This window comes from Aegilops tauschii, chromosome 3 (genome assembly GCF_002575655.3).
Source record: "Aegilops tauschii subsp. strangulata cultivar AL8/78 chromosome 3, Aet v6.0, whole genome shotgun sequence".
In the NCBI taxonomy this organism is placed as follows: domain Eukaryota; kingdom Viridiplantae; phylum Streptophyta; class Magnoliopsida; order Poales; family Poaceae; genus Aegilops; species Aegilops tauschii.
This window is the reverse complement of record NC_053037.3, coordinates 4,925,224-4,948,852: the sequence shown is the minus strand read 5'-3', so window position 1 is coordinate 4,948,852 and position 23,629 is coordinate 4,925,224. Positions and strand designations below refer to the sequence as shown.

The 23,629-nt window shown below is 44.1% G+C and overlaps 3 protein-coding genes across 3 annotated transcripts; 2 read left to right on the top strand and 1 right to left on the bottom strand.

Moving 5' to 3' along the window:
- Positions 1-14,313: 14,313 nt before the first annotated feature.
- On the bottom strand, positions 14,314-15,441 carry LOC123497775 (germin-like protein 8-11). Its single transcript, XM_045234514.2, has 2 exons — positions 15,294-15,441; positions 14,314-15,146 (listed from the first exon to the last, which is right to left on the bottom strand). Exons 1-2 carry the CDS (start codon positions 15,409-15,411, stop codon positions 14,584-14,586), a joined length of 681 nt encoding a protein of 226 aa, XP_045090449.1. The 5' UTR covers positions 15,412-15,441; the 3' UTR covers positions 14,314-14,583.
- Positions 15,442-16,070: 629 nt separating this feature from the next.
- On the top strand, positions 16,071-17,049 carry LOC123497774 (germin-like protein 8-8). Its single transcript, XM_045234513.2, has 2 exons — positions 16,071-16,267; positions 16,390-17,049. Exons 1-2 carry the CDS (start codon positions 16,150-16,152, stop codon positions 16,950-16,952), a joined length of 681 nt encoding a protein of 226 aa, XP_045090448.1. The 5' UTR covers positions 16,071-16,149; the 3' UTR covers positions 16,953-17,049.
- A 617-nt stretch (positions 17,050-17,666) lies between these two features.
- LOC109785413 (germin-like protein 8-11) lies at positions 17,667-18,218 on the top strand (the record flags this gene model as incomplete). Its single annotated transcript, XM_020344019.3, has 1 exon — positions 17,667-18,218. A coding segment is annotated over one exon (552 nt), but the record flags the coding sequence as incomplete, so codon positions are not given.
- Between the last annotated feature and the right edge of the window lie 5,411 nt (positions 18,219-23,629).

Sequence of the window (23,629 nt, the reverse complement as noted above, 5' to 3'; positions counted from 1 at the left end):
GATACTTCGGAAGAGATTGTCCATTTTGTACACGAAGTGCATCCAGTTTTTGCGGTAACCCTCTCTACTTTTTTGCACATGCTATGTGGGTGAAATTATGATACCATGCCAACTTTCAACCTTTTCTGAGTTCATTTGAAATGCTTTTCAATTTCAGGGTCATTTAGCTGAAAAAATCAGTAAATGCATGAAAGAATTTGTTTGCACATAAAATTTCTTCGTGTTTCAAATGCCAAAACACATAACTACCCTAACTATTACAGAGATTCCCTCATGGGTGTGAAACACAGAAGAAAGTGATGATAGTGAAGCCGATCACATCCCAGATCTTTGGGTGTGAAACTTTTTCTTCGCGTGTGTCCCTTTGCGCTGTAGCCATGGAAAATCTTCATCATTTAACTGGATGCTCGGGTCAATATTCACTGTGAATGGAGCAATTTCATCAAACTTTTCATAATCTTCTGACATGTCTGTCTTTTCATCCACTCCCACGATGTTTCTCTTCCCAGAAAGAACTATGTGGCGCTTTGGCTCATCGTATGATGCATTCGCTTCCTTATCTTTTTTTTTCTCGGCTTGGTAGACATGTCCTTCACATAGAAAACCTGTGCCACATCATTGGTTAGGACGAATGGTTCGTCTGCATACGCAAGATTGTTGAGATCCACTGTTGTCATTCCGTACTGCGGGTCTTCCGTTACCCCGCCTCGTGTCATATTGACCCATTTGCACCGAAACAAAGGGACCTTCAAACCACGTCCATAGTCAAGTTCCCATATGTCCTCTATGTAACCATAATATGTTTTCTTTCCCGTCTTGGTTGTTGCATCAAAGCGGACACCACTGTTTTGGTTGGTGCTCTTCTTATCTTGGGCGATCGTGTAAAATGTATTACCATTTATCTCGTACCCTTTGAAAGTCATTATATTCGAAGATGGTAACTGGGACAGCAAGTACAGGTCATCTTCAATAGAGGCGTCATGCATGGTACGTGTCTGCAACCAGCCGGAGAAACTCTTGGTTTGTTCACGTGTAATCCAGGCATCAGACCGCTCCGGGTGTTTGGAGCGTAGAAAATTCTTGTGTTCGTCCATATACGGAGCCACCAAGGCGGAATTCTGTAGAACTGTGTAGTGTGCTTCAGTGAGAGAATGTCCGTCCATACATATTTTTTGATTCCCTCCTAGCGTGCCTTTTCCATCCAGTCTGCCCTTATGCCGCGATTCAGGAACACCAATTGGCTTAAGGTCAGGAATAAAGTCAATACAAAACTCAATGACCTCCTCATTTTCATGGCCCTTGGAGATGCTTCCTTTTGGCTTAGCACGGTTATGAACATATTTCTTTAAGACTCCCATGAACCTCTCAAAGGGGAACGTATTGTGTAGAAATACAGGACCCAAAACGTTAATCTCTTCACATAGGTGAACTAGGACGTGCGTCATGATGTTGAAGAAGGATGGTGGGAACACCAACTCGAAACTAACAAGACATTGCACCAAATCATTCTCTAACCTTGGTATGATTTCTGGATCGATTACCTTCTGAGAGATTGCATTGAGGAATGCACATAGCTTCACAATGGCTAATCGAACGTTATCCGGTAGAAGCCCCCTCAATGCAACCGGAAGCAGTTGCGTCATAATCACGTGGCAGTCATGAGACTTTAGGTTCTGGAACTTTTTCTCTGCCATGTTTATTATTCCCTTTATATTCGACGAGAAGCCAGACGGTACCTTAATACTGAGCAGGCATTCAAAGAAGATTTCCTTCCCTTCTTTGGTAAGAGCGTAGCTGGCATGACCCTGATGTATGCCGTCTTTTCCATGCATACGTTGCTGGTCCTCCCGTGCCTCAGGTGTATCTTTTGTCTTCCCATACACGCCCAAGAAGCCAAGCAGGGTCACGCAAAGATTCTTCGTCACGTGCATCACGTCGATTGCAGAGCGGACCTCTAGGTCTTTCCAATAGGGCAGGTCCCAAAATATAGATTTCTTCTTCCACATGGGTGCGCGTCCGTCAGCGTCATTCGGAACAGGTTGTCCGCCAGGACCCTTTCCAAAGACTACCTTCAAATCCTTGACCATATCATGTACATCAGCACCAGTACGGTGGCGAGGCTTCGTCCGGTGATCTGCCTCACCTTTGAAATGCTTGCCTTTCTTTCTTACGGGATGCCTGCTCGGAAGAAATCGACGATGTCCCAGGTACACATTCTTGCTACAATTGTCCAAATATATATTGTCGGTATCATCCAAACAGTGCGTGCATGCGCGGTATCCCTTGTTTGTCTGTCCTGAAAGGTTACTGAGAGCAGGACAATCATTAATGGTCTTGAATAGCAAGGCCTTTAGGTCAAATTCTTCCCCCATGTGCTCATCCCACGCACGTACACCTGTTCCATTCCACAGCTGTAAGAGTTCTTCAACTAAACGCCTTAGGTACACATCAATGTCGTTGCCGGGTTGCTTAGGGCCTTGGATGAGCACTGACATCATAATGAACTTCCGCTTCATGCACAACCAAGGAGGAAGGTTATACAAACACAGAGTCACAGGCCAGGTGCTATGGTTGCTGCTCTGCTCCCCAAAAGGATTAATGCCATCTGCGCTTAGACCAAACCATACGTTCCTTGCGTCATCTGCAAACTCCTTCCCGTACTTTCTCTCGATTTTTCTCCACTGCGACCCGTCAGCGGGTACTCTCAACTTTCCGTCTTTCTTACGGTCTTCTCTGTGCCATCGCATCGCCTTGGCATGCTCTTTGTTTTGGAACAAACGTTTCAACCGTGGTATTATAGGAGCATACCACATCACCTTGGCAGGAATCTTCTTCCTGGGACGCTCGCCCTCGACATCACTAGGGTCATCGCGCCTGATCTTATAGTGCAATGCACCGCATACCGAGCAAGCATGCAAATCCTCGTACTCACCGCGGTAGAGGATGCAGTCATTAGGGCATGCATGTATCTTCTGCACCTCTAACCCTAGAGGGCAGACAGCCTTCTTTGCTTCGTACGTACTCTCGGGCAATTCGTTGTCCTTTGGAAGCATATTCTTTATCATTACCAGCAACTTTCCAAATCCCTTGTCAGATACACCATTCTCTGCCTTCCATTCCAGCAATTCCAGTGTGGTGCCCAACTTTTTCTTGTCAGCTTCGCAATTCGGGTACAACAATTTCTTGTGATCCTCTAACATGCGCTGCAACTTCTTCTTCTCCAAATCACTTGTGCAGTTTCTCTTTGCATCGGCAATGGCCCGACCTAGATCATCAGCGGGCTCATCTGATGCCTCTTCTTCAGCTTCTTCCCGCATTGCCGGCTCAGCTTATTCCCCCATTGTTGTATCATCGTATTCAGGGAACCCATGGCCAGGATAGCTATCGTCATCCTCTTCTTCTTCATTGTCTTCCATCATAACCCCTCTTTCTCCGTGCTTGGTCCAAACATTATAGTGGGGCATGAAACCGGACTTAAACAGGTGGACGTGAATGGTTCTTGACGTAGAGTAATTGTGATCATTCTTACAGACTATACATGGACAAGGCATAAAACCATCCGCCCGCTTGTTTGCCTCAGCCGCAAGCAGAAAAGTTTGCATGCCATTAATGAACTCGGGAGAACATCGGTCATCGTACATCCATTGTCGGCTCATCTTCATTACACAACACCGAAAAGACCAAATTAATACAAGTTCATACATAAAGTTCATACATAAAGTTCATACAAGACTTAAATGCAACAAACAAATAACTCTCTAACTAAAGAATTTAAATGCAACAACAAATGCGATCAAGATCGCAACTAAGGTAACAATTGATCGAACAGCATAATGATACCAAGCCTCACTATCAATGGCATATTTTCTAATCTTTCTAATCTTCAAGCGCATTTTCTCCATCTTGATCTTGTGATCATTGACGACATCGGCAACATGCAACTCCAATTCCATCTTCTCCCCCTCAATTCTTTTCAATTTTTCTTTCAAATACTCGTTTTCTCTTTCAACTAAATTTAACCTCTCGACAATAGGGTCGGTTGGAATTTCCGGTTCACAAACCTCCTAGACAAAAATACCTATGTCAACTTGATGGGCATAATTTGTCATAAACACGAAATGCAACAACTAGTTTTAAAAGAGAATATACCACATCCGAATCATAACAAGGACGAGGGCCGACGGGGACGGATATCAAAACCATGGCACTATGTATAACAAACAACGTACAGGTAAGATAATTATACGAGTAACTATATATCCAAATCACACAAACATCAATTTGGTAATGTAAAACATTCATGAACAAGAGGCTCACCACAAGGTGGTGCCGGCGACGGAACAGTGCGGGCGATCGACTATGGTTACGACGGAGATTTAGAAGGCACTAAGTAAACCACACCTACATATGCAAACTAAGTGTTATTTTTGACCTCAAATTGCATATAAATCAAATACTAGCACTTATATTTCCTCCCAAATTACTAAACTCATAAATTAATCACTATACAAAGCATTGCAAGAGCTAATCTAGCAATGAGAGATGAAAGGACAAAGTTGCTAACCTTTGTGATCATTTGAATGGATAGGGGCCTTCAAATCTTGACAAATTTTGGGCAAAATGTGTGATGAGCTCGAGAAGAAGAGGGGAAGAACAGAGAGGAGAGGGGAAAGGAGAAGAACAGAGCGAGCTCGGGTGGACGAAGGGTTTATGTAGGACGACCTTTAGCACCGGTTCGTGCCACGAACCGGTACTAAAGGTGCTGGAGGGGCCCCGGACTGACAACATCCTGCCACCACTCACTTTAGTACCGGTCCGTGGCACGAACCGGTGCTAAAGGTCGGCCACGAACCGGTACTAATGAAAGCGGCCGGCTAGCCGTTGGAACCGACACTAATGCACACATTAGTGCCGGCTCAAAAGCAAACCGGCACTAATGTGCTTGACATTTGACCCTTTTTCTACTAGTGTATGAATAAAATTGTTCTGTCTGTTTGGGGTGTCTTAATTTATGATATATTTACAGATGCACATTGTTTATTTGTGCTATTGTCTAATTATAGACTGATTATGATGATAGCAGAGGCGGACCCAGAGCAAAAATGATCCGGTGTCCACATGTACACCATGTACGATTAGGATACCAGGCAATAATATACATAAAAGTAACAGATGCGAATAATTTAAAATGTCTTGCACTATAACACTAGTAGGAAAAGGGGCTTTTACCCTGGTTCATAAGGGCCTTTAGTCCCGGAACCGGGACTAAAGGGTCGTTACTAATGCCCTAGCCCTTTAATCCCGGTTCTTACACGAACCGGGACTAAAGGCTGTCCACGTGGCCGGTGCGGGGAGCCCAGGCAGGAGGGCCTTTGGTCCCGGTTGGTGCCACCAACCGGGACCAATAGGCATCCACGCGTCAGCACCTGGTAGGAGCTGAGGTTTTTGTTTTTTTTGAAAGGGGGGGGGGGGTGTTGGGGGTTTTGGGGGGTTAATTTAGGTTGTTATTAGGTAGCTATTAGAGAGAAGTGTCCTCTCTTATATCTCCGTGCTTGGTTTACCAACGCTACGTACTGCTATGCCTAAACATGGCTTACATTGAAGTGAAGGCAACATGTGGTGCATGTCGAAAGTAATACTAATCCGGACTTGATCAAGTTTGGATTGTACTACTTTCGACACGCACCACATGCATGTTGCCTTCACTTCAATCCAATCCATGTTCATTTCACCCGCTGATATATAATAACTCTTCATGCGCGCATCATGCATCATCATATATAATAACAAGTCCTACTAATCATCATCATACAACTTCTACTCGTTATTAATAATAAGTCATACGATCATCATCCTCACAGTCATCGAACCAACCCTACTTAATTGTTCTTAGCACATGATCATCAGTATTAGGTAGGACCGAAATACCCTCTTTAAGGTAAAATAGCATAAAACAATATAGACCCTGACTCTCCATTGTGGAGAATGGAGATCATCCTGTCTCCAATTCTTGCGCCTCGCTTCCTTTTGCTTCCAAGAACCTCCTTGCGACTGTCCATACATTTTTTCCATTCTTTGATTTGCATGTCTCCACTTCTTTTAGAAATCCGGTATGGACAGTTGAGATTCGTAGGATGACCTGGTTGTATATTCAAAACATCAAGCTTACCATTCTGATACATCAAATGAGGCACACAATCCTCTAGGATTATCTGTTGAAAAACATAGTAATAACTTCATAGTTAGCAATGATAATGTACTAGTTTTAGAACTATGCAAAATATGCACGGATGTCGTAATAGTAAGAAATCTTACCAGGGTATCTCCATAGTAGTTACCGTAGTTCAACACGTGCACTAGTGGCACGTATTGACCATAATGTTGAGGAGTTTGATTGTAGATATTGTAATTCTCAATATCAGTACAAAATCCGACCAGATGAGTTTTCTCCTTATAAGTTAACTCAGAGCCATCGGTGTAGTAGGTTCTGTCTACCATGTTCCGCACATTGTTTGAACAATCAAAATAAGCTGTCAATGAAAATAAGCTGTCAACTATTTTGAAATGAACAATATAAATTAGCTAATAACTATGTTTGAGAAACTCACATAGCGGTAGAATTGGAGGCGTATCAACAAGGACCCAAATGTCCATATTGTCTTGCTCGATGTCAGGATCACCAAGATACATGGTGACAAGCATACCCTCATCAAAACCATACATCTTGCAAAATGCTTCCCAATTTTTGCAACCAAAATGGGTTACGCTCTCAGAATTATACAACTTTACTTCAAAATCTATATCATGATGGGTCCTTAGGTGAATTTTCTTTGTTTCCATACTTTCATGGTCTTCAAAACCCATCCTCTCCAAGACGTAGCGTCTTGCATGGCATGGGATAAGCTAGCCGAATTGTAAAAGATGAAAAGTACACGTTGAAATAGTTGAAGTCGTGCTTAATTACGAAAAAATAACACTTGTCGTCGTTGCGTACCGTTTCAACATCGAACGTCTCCTCCAGCTTAATACTGAAGCGCCGATCTTCGTCCAGGTGAGGCCTGTCGCACTGACCTCGGTCGTCGTGGCACCAGTCGCACTCCCCCGGGAGACTTTCGTCGTCCGAGTACGACATTTCCTATGTTCATAATTCAAATATTAAACATCTACAATTAAATATATGTACTAAAAAACCTAAGTTAGATCATTATTATTCATCACGGGTTGACTATCGGTTTGTCGAGTCTTTTCTTGAAAACTCTCAGCTCACGTGGTGTATACATTCGACCGTTGGTGATGGTCGCTCCTCCCTTTGTCCCCGTGTGCATTACACCAAAATGTCTAGCTAGCACACGGGAACAAAGGAGAAGCGACCCCCACGACAATAGTCGGGATTCTTCGTCCTCTCATATATATATGGTGGAACTCTCCCTCACTGATTCCTCTCTGACATTTGCGACCGTCGGTGATGGTAGCTCCTCCTTTCGTTCTCGAGTGCATTACACCAAATTGCCTAGCACACGGGAACGAAGGAGAAGCTACCCCCACGACAACAGTCGGGATTCTTCGTCCTCTCATATATGGTGGAGACTCGACAGACTTACAGTCAACCCGAAATATCGTTTAATTATCTTTCTAAAAGAGGATTTGGCTGGTCTCACCTCGATGTCGGAGGGGGCGGTGACGGGGACGACGGCGGGGATGATGGAGGGGCCGGGGGCTCCTAGATTTCTGCGAAAACAAAAACCCTATAAGCTATCAACTAATCATAGTGCTCTCCAATTTTAGCATTCAAAGTAGGATCGGAGTAGTTTTCCACTTTGAGCGTTCAATAAGCAAAATCAAATCACAAAATAAAGTAGTATTCAAATTAGGATGCATTCAATTATAAGCAAAACTACATCATCTCCATGCGTCCATACATCGTCGAATATTATCACTAATACACCTCGAATACTATCATACATATAGCATCGCTAGTATAGCTAGAACAGTAGCGCCCGACGGGTATCGGCGCGGGCGGTGGACACCCAAAGGGACGGAACCATCACAAGATCATAGCTCCAGTGAGATCCCTGAAGAACCTGCCAGGTATTGTCGAACCTGCCCTCCAACGCAACCATCTAGCGACGGACGTGCTGGTCCTTCTTGCCGACACGGTGACGTACCACCTCCGCGGTGTCCGGAAGCCTCGGCACCGTCACTGGCCCACGCGAGCGCCACCAAACAAGGATCGGGTCAACGACGGGCTGGTTCCTCACCAACCTACGCCCACCGGAAGGTAGCACCTCCCAAAACCAGCCCGGCGGAGCCCAGTCCCGGACATGGCCCCTCTGATCAAGCCGGCCTCCTCCGCCGAGTCGACGACGAGGATGCGGGATAGGCATCGTCGACGTCGATGCGGGAATAATTGCTTTAACTAAAAAAACAAACTAGTTCTATTAATTTCCTTGCTAAAAATAAACTACTTCTATAGTAAAATAAACTAGTTTTGTTAAATCAACTAGTTCAACTACTAATTAAGCACTTACTATAAATAAAATAAAGTAGTTTTATTAATTAATCAACTAGTTCAACTACTAAGCACTTACTATAAATAAATAAAATAAAGTAGTTCTTACTAAAAATAAACTACTTCTATATATAGTAAAATTTAATAAAATAGTTCTATTAATTAATCAACTAGTTCAACTACTAAGCACTTACTATAAATATATAAAATAAAGTAGTTCTTACTAAAAATAAACTACTTCTATATATAGTAAAATTTAATAAAATAGTTTTATTGAATCAACTAGCTAGTTCAACTGCTAAGCACTTATAACCTAAAATCATATAGCTACATTATATTCATACATACATAGTTCTATAAAATTGTATGAACATTATATTCATACATACATAGCCACATCCATTCATCATATAGCTACCACATACATATATATATACATTATATATATATGAAAAAAATGCAATGAACAAAAAAATAATACAAATTATATGAAAAAAAACAGAGCCGTGGCGTGGCGGCGGCTCACATCGGGAGACGGAGGGCGACGACGTGGGCGGCGGAGGGCGACGGCGTGGGTGGCGGAGGGCGACGGCGACCGCGGCGGGCCAGGGGCGGAGGGCGACGGCTCCGGGGCGCGCGGCGGAGGCCGACGGCGACGGCGGCGGGGGGCGGAGGACGACGGCGACGGGCGATGGCGTGGGCTCGGGGGCACGGGCGACAGCGACGACGGCGGGGCAGCCTGGCGGCGTAGATCGAGCTCGCGGCGTCGTCGGGCAGGGGGAAACTGGCGATGGAAATCTGAAAATTTCCTAAGTGCTGCTTATATAGCAAAGGCTTTGGTCCCGGTTCAACGCGCAAACCGGAACCAATACCCACCCTTTAGTCCCGGTTGGTGGCACCAACCGGGACCAAAGGCCTCTTTTCACCAGCGCAAAGGGCGGGAAGCAAAGGGCTTTGGTCCCGGTTGGTGGCACCAACCGGGATCAAAGGGGAGCATTGGTTCCGGTTGGAGCCACCAACCGGGACTAATGTGCTGGCGCGGTGCGGTGGGAAGTTTAGTCCCACCTCGCTAGCTGAGAGAGCTCAGCACCTGTTTATAAGCTGCGTTGCAGCTCAGGTGCTGAGCTCCTCTCTAATATGCAAGCATTACATGCCTACCTTTGTCACTGCCATGTTGGGCCTATTGGGCCTGCGGGCTTGCATCCTGGCCCATGTGCAGATGGGTTTCTAGTCGTATGCACGCCGTGTGGCCCATTAGGCGGCATTGTTTTATTTTTTCCAGTATTTTTTTGTTTTTTGAATTATTTATTTTCTTTTGATTTTTGCTTTATTTTTTTATTCTTTTTTGCTTTTAGCTCAGAATAATTATAAACTTTCTGTTACTCCATTAGTTTCCAAATTTGAATAGTTTAAATTTCATACAGAAACTCGTCTGTTACAAAGAGATTTTATTTTTTAAAACTTATTTGAACTCCTGACTTTTTGTGTGTTCAAAATGCACCATTCAAAGCCACATCATCATTTTTCAACTTTCTGACTTCATTTGTTATTTTTCATGCATTTACTAATTATTTTGAGCTATAAGATCCTAAAATTGAAAAGCATTTCAAATGAACTCTGAAAAGGTTGAAAGTTGGCATGATATCATCATTTCATCCACATAGCATGTGCAAGAAAGTTGAGAGGGTTACGGCAAAAACTGGATGCACTTCGTGTACAAAACGGACAATCTCTTTCAAAGTATCAGGATTTCATCTGGAAACTCGTCTGTTACAAAGGGATTTCATTTTTTAAAACTTATTTGAACTCCTGACTTTTTGTGTGTTCAAAATGCACCATTCAAAGCCACATCATCATTTTTCAATCCTTTCTGACTTCATTTGTTATTTTTCATGCATTTACTAATTATTTTGAGCTATAAGACCCTAAAATTGAAAAGCATTTCAAATGAACTCTGAAAAGGTTGAAAATTGGCATGATATCATCATTTCATCCACACAGTATGTGCAAGAAAGTTGAGAGGGTTACGGCAAAAACTGGATGCACTTCGTGTACAAAACGGACAATCTCTTTCAAAGTATCAGGATTTCATCCGGAAACTCGTCTGTTACAAAGGGATTTCATTTTTTAAAACTTATTTGAGCTCGGGTGGACGAAGGGTTTATGTAGGACGACCTTTAGCACTGGTTCGTGCCACGAACCGGTACTAAAGGTGCTGGAGGGGCCCCGGACTGACAACATCCTGCCACCACTCACTTTAGTACCGGTCCGTGGCACGAACCGGTGCTAAAGGTCGGCCACGAACCGGTACTAATGAAAGTGGCCGGCTAGCCGTTGGAACCGGCACTAATGCACACATTAGTGCCGGCTCAAAAGCAAACCGGCACTAATGTGCTTGACATTTGACCCTTTTTCTACTAGTGTATGAATAAAATTATTCTGTCTGTTTGGGGTGTCTTAATTTATGATATATTTACAGATGCACATTGTTTATTTGTGCTATTGTCTAATTATAGACTGATTATGATGATAGCAGAGGCGGACCCAGAGCAAAAATGATCCGGTGTCCACATGTACACCATGTACGATTAGGATACCAGGCAATAATATACATAAAAGTAACAGACGCGAATAATTTAAAATGTCTTGCACTATAAATGCTTACCAAATAAGAGTAAAAGACGAGTTAATGGAGTATAATTTGGTCATGTGATGGGCCAGCATTGTCATCTTTGTCTGGTGTCTTCATCTTCTTAAGAAAAAACTCCATAAATCGTCCTAGAATTTAATGATTATTTGAGTGCACAACACAACTTTATCTGCGTGTGCCAATTAAAATTGAAATAATAAATAAAGCATATTGATTGAATAGTATGTTTAGTTAAAGTTATTCGACATTGCTTCTTACTATCGCCGTGTGCCGCCAAGAAATACTCCAAATACACATGAGTCATTCAAGAAAATTATACATGCATGAATTAGAAAACCCTAGCTATACAATTTAGAGAACAAGAATTTGATAAAATTAAACTGGTACAATACTCTTAAATTTGAAAATCCTGGTCATACAACTTAGAGAATGAGAATTACACAATTAAGATACGTACACGACCTTACCTAGAGTCATATCTTTTTCTTTTGATTATACGTTGATCTGCCAACTGCAGTAGCAAATAATAGGACAGGGACGGACGGTTGTCAGCTGGTTCAGACTGAACGGACAATGACGAACGATCTCACACCAGGAGCGGTGAGCCCGTGACAAAAGGAGGCGAGGCTAGGCGGTGAGCAGCTGAATAGCACACATACTACATTTAGAGCAACACACATCAGGTGATCGATCCAGTTATGCACACCAGTGATTTCTGTTTGGTAAAAGAGTAACTTTTTGATTAATCTAATTCAGAAATAAATCATGAACATGGCAGTAACAATATTAATCTCATTCTGATATCTAGCCATGCAAGGTCGTATTACGCATACAGCAAATACATCTACGTAAACATCAGGCATGGTAAACACAGAAATAAACAAATTATACACTCCCGTCGGCAAGGTCATCGCGGAGGCGGTGGCGGCGGTATTGTCCTCGGCGGCCTTCTTTTTGGCTTCAGTGAACATGGTGATGTCAATGGAGTCGAGGACATAGTCGAAGTAGTGGATGAAGACAAAAAACGGCTAGCAGTCGGGTATAAGGGGATTCATGCAGTGGAGGACGTCGTTCCTTCGTTGGGATCGATGGGCTTCGTGCGGAAGTCAGGTCTCCAGCACAGGCCCAGTTAACAACGTTGCACCATTTTTTCCACTGGAGTAGCCACCTTTAGGACATCCATCACATAGTGACCGTACGGTCGGGAACGATCTGCACACGAGGTCTGACGGCCAAAATTGTTGAGTGTGTGAGAGGGGTGGGAAAGGGCTCAGTTTTACTGTCCTTAATAGCTGATTACCTTTGTCTGGCCGGTAGGAACTAAATCACAAGAACTAAGGCAGAAATTAATAATGGCCGAGGAATTTATCAGAGAAAGATTGGTTAAATATTACTGATGGTTTGGAATCAAACTTTGAGAGATGGTTCAGAACATTGGGGCAGAAAAACGTCAAACCACTTGCTTGGGCATATCTCTCCGGCAGAGTTATGTATATGCTGCAAGGGTCTTATAAAACAATCGTTTAGAGAAAGTGAGTTTATATGTGAACCCAATGTACATTAATCATGATCATTTGCTAGGCGTTCCATCAAAACTTGATATGTAGCCTATGAGGAGTCTCATGTGAATATAACTGGAACTCATCTTTTTTGAGATGGCTATAAAAAACATATGAACCATAATGGCATGATTAATTGAGATCAAAGATATGATCAAATAACTTGGTGCTACTATATTTACATAATATGATTGATAAGTTAGTGCACACAACATACTATTCCGTTCCCCTAGAGCTCGCCCTAGTATTTTGGCTAGCATGCCCCACTCCAAAACACCAAATTGCACTAAACACGGTGCTTGGTCAGGGCAGGTGATGATGTACTATTTGTGCCGCATGACATCACACATCACAAACTATACCAACAATCCTTGATGAGTTGACAGTGGGGGGCCATACACTACGAGGCTGACAATAGCACCGTGGAGGAAGTATGAGCTCTTGAGGGGAGCAATCGTGCTTCTCAAGGACGTCATGGTTCATCATTACACCATTGAAGATCCACAAGGCAATATATTTCATCTCACCCACTCGGATCAGCTGCATTGCATCTACGTTTAGCGAAAATGTCATGGGAGTAATTCTTCAGACAATGCATCTACAGATGCAACTTCATCTCATCAATGATGACTGGAACATCATCAACCCCATTGACAATCTCTCCAAGTTCAGGAAGGAAGCACCATGGAGTGACGACATCACCTTAGCTATGGTGGACGAACATCTCGTAATGGCTAATGGGTGGTGTGTGAGGGTTGTGCAGAGGTTCCTCTACAGTCGTAGAAGACGTGCGACTTTTGTTGCAACAATCATTATCACAGGTGGTGCGTCCTCCGGTGGTATGATTTGAGTGTCATGTGCCCCCTCTACTGGTCAAAGGACTTCACATGTGTACTACTCGAGTGGCGACTATGGATTTTCCCCATATTTATTTTTACAACAATGTTGCCACTTCAATAAAATAATAATTTAAATGAGTTAGCATAATATAATAGTAATGATTCCCTACCATGGCCGTGTTTTCAAGTGAGAAATTACTGCCACGGTAGCACTTTCACGGTAGCAACGAAAGCATTAACACATCCATGCCACAACCTCACACCCACGGCATACTACACATAAAATGTCCTGAGAATGATTGACCAGTGAGCCATATGAAAACCACGTGAGATAATTGTGTTACAACTTACAAGTAGTATGCGGAAGAACCATTAGAAAAGGAGGTTAAGTTTGACTAGTGGGAACAATCCTGGAATGTAATGCGCCTTATTGATTTCAGGCGCCTTGAAAGCGAACCATCGGAGATTTACTCAAGGTTTTGGTGGTTGTTCCAAGGAGGCCCATCAGTGGCGGTGCTTCTTCTTAAATCATATGAGATGCGCCCTCATCTCTGACGCTACACCCTCCCAGCCAGAGATGTGCCAAACAAGGTATCCCATTCTGTACTACTAACATTTTTGTGATGAATGGTAGTTTCATATCATCTCCCTCTAGACTACTATTTAGATTGTGTCTGTTTTTTGTCCGAATATGTAGATTAAATGTGGATACGAATTTCTTCCACTTGGCATATCTCAAGAGAGATCGACCTGTACTATCCTCGATTTTTCTATAGTTTAAGCTCTGCATGCTAGGTACTCACCACACCTGAGCTATAGTTGATTATGGGTTATAACTTAAATAAATTAAGAGTATGCTTAGAAATATTATTTTGTGCCATGTAAAACTAGACCAACAGTTTATTTAATCGAGTATTTCAACCATAGAGGATAAATGTTTTAGAAGCTAGTACAATAAAACAAACAAATATAGTGTATATGATCCAAGACAGTTCTATTTTCAACGTTTGTCCATGCAAGACATCATTAGTTCTGGTTGTCTGCCCAAAACTGAGCCTGAAGCCAGTCTACAGTCTTCTTCTCCACTTGGAACGCCTTGGCAAGAACATCGTCTGAGATTGCCGGTTTTGACCCAAACACAGCGTTGGCAATGGTGATAGCCCCAGGGTTCTGGCTGCTAAGTGCAGCAATTGCCACCGCTGGTTTGTAGGGGTTAGGGTTGAATTGGAAGTGGACGAGACCTTCTGGGAATACAAACACGTCACCCTTGTTAAGCACCTTCGACAAGAACTTGTTGTCTGGGTTGGATGTGACAAAGCCGACATAAAGGGTCCCTTCAAGCACGGTGAGGATCTCAGTGGCACGCGGGTGAGTGTGCGGTGGGTTCTCGCCTAGAGGTGCATAGTCGATGCGCGCAAGGGAGATGCCCAATGTGTTGAGGCCAGGAATCCGCATTACATTGATCAAAGTGACATTGGACCCAACTTTGTTCGCCTTTGTGTCTCTCGGCATGTCGAGTTTGGCCGCCAAGAAGAAGTCTTCGGCCTTCACATCCTTTGGGTCTTTACAGACAAATCCATTAACTAGAACTGCAAAAGATTGGACATATGTTCATGATCAGCTGACTCGAAAGGCTTCGGAACTGAAAACATGCTAGTTAAATATTTATGCCATAAGAACCATGTGCCCGAATACTAAGAGCTTCTTGATCTTCACCAAGTGTTGAAAATACATACCATGTGAGCTGTTCTCGGCGACGCAGAAGTCCTGGAGAGGGCTCGGATCAGAAGCCATGGTCTGCCATGAGGCCAATGCAAGAAGGGCGATGACAAGGAAATAGGAAGAGGAGGCCATTTGAGTTTTTCGTTTCTCAAAGCAACTGTCTTTTTTGGCTTCGTTGTGTTGGGTGGCTTGGCTTTTGGAAGGCTATATATTTATAGCAGCAGAAAGAGAAGGTGATTCTGTGAAACAGTCAACGCAAAGCATATGTATGCTTGGCCAGATAGAAATGGCCATTAGTTATTTAATCGGCACACGCGGACTAAATGTATGCCATGAATCAATCAACTTTTAGGAAGTCTCCTCGTATGGTGTATACTATAGCTAAGAAAACTAACCTGACGTGGTCATAAAAAAATGTTGGTCTGAGGTGATAAATCATGATGGATGGATTACACGTCTTTGAAAGGGTATGTCACTGTCATGCATGACGTAGGATGTAGCTAGCTAATTGATGAGCATTTCTTCCCGTTGAATTTATGGCGTAATGTAGCCTTACCTGGTCGCCTCCTTGTTGCCTGTTGCTATCGACAGTTAATTACCTGTACACACAAGCTTGCATTAGCACACAGGAGAACCGGCCAGCCAGAGTAACCGCGTTTTCAGAATATTAATTTTAGAACACATGGGCTGCTCTGCAAGAGAGAGGCCATGTCAATCGTCAACTGTGTCAACTGCAGGCGAGCTATATATATCCATGCCTACTTCCTACATGGCCAAAGAACCAGCTACCACTCCATAGATACTAATCAAACACACAAAGCTAGCTAAGAGATTGACGCTTAGACAGCATCGATTTCTCCGGCAGAAAAAATGGCCTCCTCCAGCTTCCTTCTCTTCACTGCTATTCTTGCATTGGTCTCATGGCAGGCTTTAGCTTCTGATCCTGGTCCTCTCCAAGACTTTTGTGTCGCGGACAATAGCTCGCGTGGTATTTACCAACTTCATTCTTTCATCACTGCATATTTGAATTCTTGGATATGTCGACCATATCAATATATTTGTAATCACCTTTTCCTTGTCTATGTATTCATCTTATTTCTCTTCATGCAGTACTTGTTAATGGATTCGTATGTAAGGACCCAAAAGCCGTGACGGCGGAGGACTTCTTCCTGGCGGCCAAGCTCGACATGCCGAGAGACACAAAGATGAGCAAGGTTGGGTCCAACGTGACCTTGGTTAACGTCATGAAGATTGCTGGCCTCAACACGCTTGGCATCTCCCTCGCACGCATCGACTACGCGCCCTTAGGCGAGAACCCTCCGCACACACACCCCCGTGCCACCGAGATCCTCACCGTGCTTGAGGGTACACTCTATGTCGGCTTCGTCACGTCCAACCCGGAAAACAAGCTCTTCTCCAAGGAGCTAAGGAAGGGTGATGTGTTTGTTTTCCCACAAGGACTCATCCACTTCCAGTTTAACCCCAACCCCTACAAGCCGGCGGTCGCAATTGCCGCACTTAGCAGCCAGAACCCAGGGGCAATTACCATTGCTAACGCTGTATTTGGATCAAATCCTATGATCTCGGATGATATTCTCGCCAAGGCCTTTCAGGTGGAGAAGAAGACCGTGGACTGGCTCCAAGCTCAGTTCTGGGCCGACAACCACAATTAATTTTTGTTTCTATGGTTGCGAGGGTTCGACCACAAAATTGTATTCTTTGTGATTGTAATTATTTATTGTATTTGGTCATGTTATTAACACATGTAACGGTTTGTTTGATTCGCACATGAATAAAGTACTAATCTTATTTCCCTTGCTGTACACACCAAGTGCTTATGATTTTAGAATCCTCAAGATAGAATACAAGCTCTAATTTGTTCGGATTGCCGAGTGCCAGATGTTTCGCGCCCCTCGCTTAGTATAGGCCAATACTAGCCGGGAAGGATCCTTGCTAACAAAACATATGTGGGGTGCTTAGCTAAATTAGGTTTTAGAGGGCGCCAAAGGTTCTCGCTTTTGTAGCTTGCCATGATAATGTAATATCCTCATTGTGTGTAAGATCATATGACCTATCGCATGTGATTATGCTCAATGATTATACTCTGATTGCATATACAATTCTTCTCTCTATTTGTAGTGTCTTAATTGTATGATAAATTTATAGATGCATATTGTATATCTGTGCTATAGTCTAATGTTTGACTGGTTATGAAGAGAGGACAATAGATGGAATTGTATGCTATATATGAAGTTTGTATTGGAGGTTTATTCTTTCATCATTGCATATTTGAGTTCTTGGATATGTCGAGCATATCAATATATTTGTAATCACGTTTTCCTTGTCTGTGTATTCATCTTATTTCTCTTCATGCAAAACTTGTTAACGGTTTCGTCTGTAAGGACCCAAAAGCCGTGATGGCGGACCACTTCTTCCTCGCGGCCAAACTCGACATGCCAAGAGACACAAAGATAAGCAAGGTTGGGTCGAACGTGACATTGATTAACGTCATGAAGATTGCTGGCCCCAACATGCTTGGCATCTCCCTCACACGCATCGACTACGCACCCCTAGGCGAGAACCCTCCGCACAGACACCCCTGTGCCACTGAGATCCTCACCGTACTTGAGGGTACGCTCTACGTCGGCTTCGTCACATCCAACCCGGAAAACAAGCTCTTCTCCAAGGAGCTCAGGAAGGGTGATGTGTTTGTTTCCCCACAAGGACTCATCCACTTCCACTTTAACCCCAACCCCTACAAGCCAGCGGTCGCAATTGCCACACTTAGCAGCCAGAACCCGGGGGCAATTACCATTGCCAACACCGTATTTGGATCAAAGCCTATGATCTCGGATGATGTTCTCGCCAAGGCCTTTCAGGTGGAGAAGACGACTGTGGACTGGCTCCAAGCTCAGTTCTGGGCAGACAACCACAATTAATTTTGTGTTGCAATGGTCGCTAGGATTTGACAACAAAATTGTATTCTTTTGATTGTAATTGTTTGGTTCAAACATGAATAAAATAATATTCTATTTTTCATTGCTCTAAACAACAAGTGTTCATGATTCTAGAACCATCAAATGGTCAAGCACAAGCTCTAATTTCTTTGGAATCGGGAGTGTTGGATGTCTCGCGCCCCTAGCTTAGTACATGCAGATACTAGTTAGGAAGGACTGCTGCTAAAGAAACTTATGTATGGTGCTTAGCTAAATTAGGTTTGAGAGGGGCTAATGGTTCTATGTTGTGTAGCTTGCCGTGAAAAATTTAAGATCATAAGAGTTATCGTATGTGGTTATGATCAGTAATTATATTTCGATTATCACTAGTGCAGAACCGGGCTTTAGCGCCGGTTCGTAAGGGCCTTTAGTGCCGATTCTGCAACCGGCACTAAAGAGTGGAGACTAAAGGCCCCCCCCCTTTACTACCGGTTCGGCACGAACCGGCGCTAAAGTGCCACCACGTGGCACGAGCCAGGCCCGGGTGCTGGTAGACCATTAGTACCGGTTCATAGCACCAACCAGTACTAAATGTTTGGGGGGGGGGGGTTGGTTTTAATTTTTATTTTTTCATTAATTTTGTGTTTTCCATTTAATTCTTTTTTTGCTGGTATTTTACGATACTACATATTGTACACGTTATGCATATATATAAATAGATTTTCTCGTACAACCGATCATATATATATATAATTGAATGTCTCACAACCATCATTAATTATTCACACATACACATGTATATATATACAATTTCTCCTACATGTTGCCTTGGTGCCTTCGGAGCACGATGACAAGTGGTTCATGGGGGCGGTAGCGGGTAATAGTATTCTCCTTTGGGATCTATGACCTGGTCGAGCAAAAATCCCGCTATTTCCTCTTGAAGTGCTCGTATGCGCTCCTCTGGTAGGAGCTGGTCCCGCACCTCTTTGAACTGTTAAGAAGGAGATCAATATGCATGGGTATTAGTTGTGTGACTAGATATCGACAATTATGTAAGATTTGCGAATAGTGTTCTGGCAAACGTACCCAGTCCTGTCTATCAGATCTGCTCCTTTCGGACGCCATCATGCAAATGTTCTCGCAAACGTAGTATGCACACACTTCAGTCCCGGGCGCACAGAAAAGAATATATAGTGAGGATATATAATTACAGGTAATTAATGATCAATCAATGAGCACTAGAGCTAGCTTGAGACTTAAATTACAGAAAGAAATCACTTACAGACAATAACAACTGACGATAGATTTGTCGAGTGCATCTTGATTGAATAACTGAAATAGTTCTGAATACTCAACGGTCAGAGCTTTCTTATTGAATTAATGATCTTCCTCAACTTGCACCATGAGGGACTCTGATTGGAAATCTTGATAATTTTCATGTACCAATCATGCAATTCATACATTCTCGTTGGGAGGTTCTTGACCTCCTCAGGTTCGACCAAAGGTTGGCCCCGGATATATTTCTGTTTTATTTCCTCCTCTCTAAGAGGAGACATGGGCTCGATATCGAGGAGTTGTCCAACAGTGATCTTGAGCATTTCAGCCTGCATTATATGCTCCTCGGTTATTACCGCATCGCCCAGCTCGGGAACGTAAATGGTTTGCCCACAATAATATTGGGCGCGCGTACTCTCATGTGTTGTTGGCACAACAAGCGGGGGGGGGGGGGGGTCGATTGCGCCGCCTGTTCTCCCAGCTGGGGAATGGTTTTCCCGCATTTTTTGACAGCTGCTTGTTGGATCGAGCTCGAGCTCGCTTCTTTCTGTAGTCCTGCTCGATGTGCCTTCCTGATTTGGCGCTCATAGTCTGAGTCAACAGGCTTGGGAGCTAGTGGTCTAGCCATACGAATGAACTGGTCAATCTTTTCCTCAGGAACTTTCTCCCTCGGCGGCGTTGCCGGTTTCGGTCCAAAATGAGCGTCCACTTTGGCCCGCACTATTGCATCATTTTGCTCCTCGGTCATGTCATAAGGCCTCTGAGGAAGAGGAGCGAGGCTGCTTGGACCATATTTATATCGCTTGTCTCCGCCTGTACTTCCTGTACTACCTCGACTCGTACCTCTACGCACCATAGCTGCGGCGTGTCTCTTCTGCGATTGCTTAGGCGGCGGAGACGGCTGACGTGGCTTAGTTGGAGCAGGAGGAGTGGCCTAACGCTGTACCGGACTTGAAGTAGGAGGTGTGGCCTGACACGGTGTCGAACTTGAAGCAGGAGGTGTGGCCTGACGCTGTGCCGGACTTGAAGCAGGAGGTGTGGCCTGACACGTGTCGGACTTGAACCAGGAAGAGTGGCCTGACGCTGTGCCGGACTTGAAGTAGGAGTCTGCTCACGCGTTCGTGGACTTGGAGGAGTGGGAGTCTACTGACACGGTGGCATACTTCGAGGAGGAGTCGGCAGACGCGGTGTCGGTGGACTTCGAAAGATGATGCAATCCTTTCTCCATAGGATGATACGATGTATGGCCTCTCCCAGTGTGTGCTCGTCGTCACCTCCAGGAATGTCAAGCTCTAGCCCCGAATATGGGTCCACCACCTCATCAACCAAGACACGAGCATAGCCCGCTGGAATCGGAGCACAATGGAAGGTTGCTTTGGGGGTAATTGTAAAAGCAACGGCGTCCGCCACCTTCATGGATATGTTCTTCATTTTGAAGTGTAGCTCACAGTTAGTGTTCTCTATGATGTCATCCACAGGGTATGTATCCAGCAGTGCGTCGTCCGGGGCGGAACCAACGCTGCTTCTCGGCATGGATGGGACGGTGCTATCCAATGCTGGATGATCATCTGCTTGTTGCTGCCGCTGCTGAGACCCCCTTTCCTGGCTAACTGAGTCGATCTGCTGCTGCTGCTGAGTGCCAAGTCCGTGTTCCTTGCTTCTAGGCCTTGAAGGCGTTCCGCGTCCTGCTTCCTCTGCTCCTCCTCCAGCTTCCTCTTCTTCTCCTCCTCCATCTTCTTTCTTGCACGGGTCCTGTAGTCGTCGTTCCATTCCGAAAAGCCCTCATACCAGGGAATAACGCCCTTGCCGCGTGTTCTTCCCGGGTGTTCAAGATTTCCCAGGGCGTGCGTAAGCCCGCCGTTCTCTCTGTTGGGCGTGAACACCCCCTTTCGAGCATCTTCTATTGCGTCAAGTAACTTTTGTTCTGCTCCTTTTAGACTTGCCTTCGTCGAAACCAGGCCTGTCTTCGGGTCCAACGCCCCCCCATGCGCATAGAACCAAGTTCTGCACCTGGGGGGCCAGCTTCTAGTAACCGGAGTGACCCCTGCATCCTCCATCTCTTGCTCAGACTTATCCCACTTAGGCATTGCCACCGCGTAGCCACCTGGACCCAGCCTATGGAACTGCGTCTTTTTTGCGGCATTGGCCTTGTTTTTTCTCTACCGTTCCTTAGATAATTCTGATTCCCTGAATTTCACGAAAGCGGGCCAGTGTTCTCTTTGCTTCTCCAGTGTTCCCTTGAATTCTGGAGTCTTCCTTTCTGCAGCGAGGTAGTTGGCCCATACAGTTTTCTTGTGGGTGTTGAATGCAATTGCCATCTTCTTAAGAGCAGCGTCCTTGACTTTCTGCACATCTGCATCAGTGAAATAATCTGGTAGGATGAAATGTTCCATCAGAGATTCCCAAAGCTTTTGTTTTGCTCTGTCGTCGACCCAAGTAACATCTGGGCGTTTAGTTTTTGGCTCTTTCCATTCTTGAATGGAGATCGGGAGGTGGTCCTTCACAAGAACTCCGCACTGACGAATGAACTTGTTCGCAATGTTCTTAGGCGTGAGGGGATTGCCACTAGCTTTGATGGAATCGATGTTGTACTTTACACCCTCCTTCAACTTTTTGCCCGGGCCGCGCTTTGTCCTGCTGTCTGTAGAAGCAGATTTGCTCGATCCGGAGGGCTGAAAGAAGAAAGATCGATCCGCTAATATGTCTTCAAATAAAAAAACATGTGATGATCACTAGATGCCTGCTTATATAAATATACCTCGCCGGTAGTCTTTGTTATTTCAAGATCAACATTGTATTCGTCATCATAATCATTGTCTGCGTCATCATAATCATAATCATAGTTCATGACTTCATCAGCTCGGTCGTCGAGATCGAATATCTTATCATCACCCTCCCCGGTATTGTTCAGATATTGGGAGCCGTCATTTGCTGCATTCAGATCATCTGGCCTATTAGGGCTGCGTATGATCTTGAACGGGGCCTCTTCTCCCTCTCTGCCAGTATTGTCCGCCATAGCTTTTATTTAACTAATACAGAAGAAATATAAAACAATTTAGTATTCAAATTACAATGCATGGATGCAATCAATAAGGAAAAACTGAATCATATAGTACATAATATGCATTGTCTCGAATAATATATAATCTCGAATACATCATCTCGAATAATATATAATCTCGAATACATCACTGGCTAGGTAGCTAATAAAGATCGAATACTATAGAAGAATCTAGGCCACTTGCGGTTCCTGGGGCGCGGGCGGTGGACACCCAAAGACAAGGAACCATCACAGGATCATATCTCCGGTCATCTGCCCAAAGAACCTGCCAGGTATTGGAGAACCTGACGTCCATAGCAGCCATGTAGCGATGGACGTGCTTGTCCTCCTCCCTGACATGACGACGCACCATCTCCGGCGGGGCCGGCTCCCTCTGCACCGAATGTGGCCCACGCGAACGCCACCAAAGGAGATTAGGGTCGACGACGGGACCCGAGGCCGGGTTCCTCACCAAGCGGCGCGCCCCTCCAGGTAGCACCTCCCAGTGCCAGCCCAGCGGAGCCTAATCCCGGACATGGGTTAGCTGGACGTCGTCACGAACGGGTCAACGGCGAGGATGCAGGCCGGGCATCGTCGAGAACAAATACTATATGCCCGCAAAAAGTAACATTTTTTAAATGATTGGATTGTGATAACTAAAATTCTATATGCAAATTCTAACAATTTGACATTAATCTAATTCATCTAACTAAAACTAATTCTAAAATTTCTAACATTTCTATATATATAACTAACCTCAATTCTTTTCAATTTTTTCTTTCAAATACTCGTTTTCTCTTTCAACTAAATTTAACCTCTCGACAATAGGGTCGGTTGGAATTTCCGGTTCACAAACCTCCTAGACAAAAATATCTATGTCAACTTGATGGGCATAATTTGTCATAAACACGAAATGCAACAATTAGTTTTAAAAGAGAATATACCACATCCGAATCATAACAAGGACGAGGGCCGACGGGGACGGATATCAAAACCATGGCACTATGTATAACAAACAACGTACGGGTAAGATAATTATACGAGTAACTATATATCCAAATCACACAAACATCAATTTGGTAATGTAAAACATTCATGA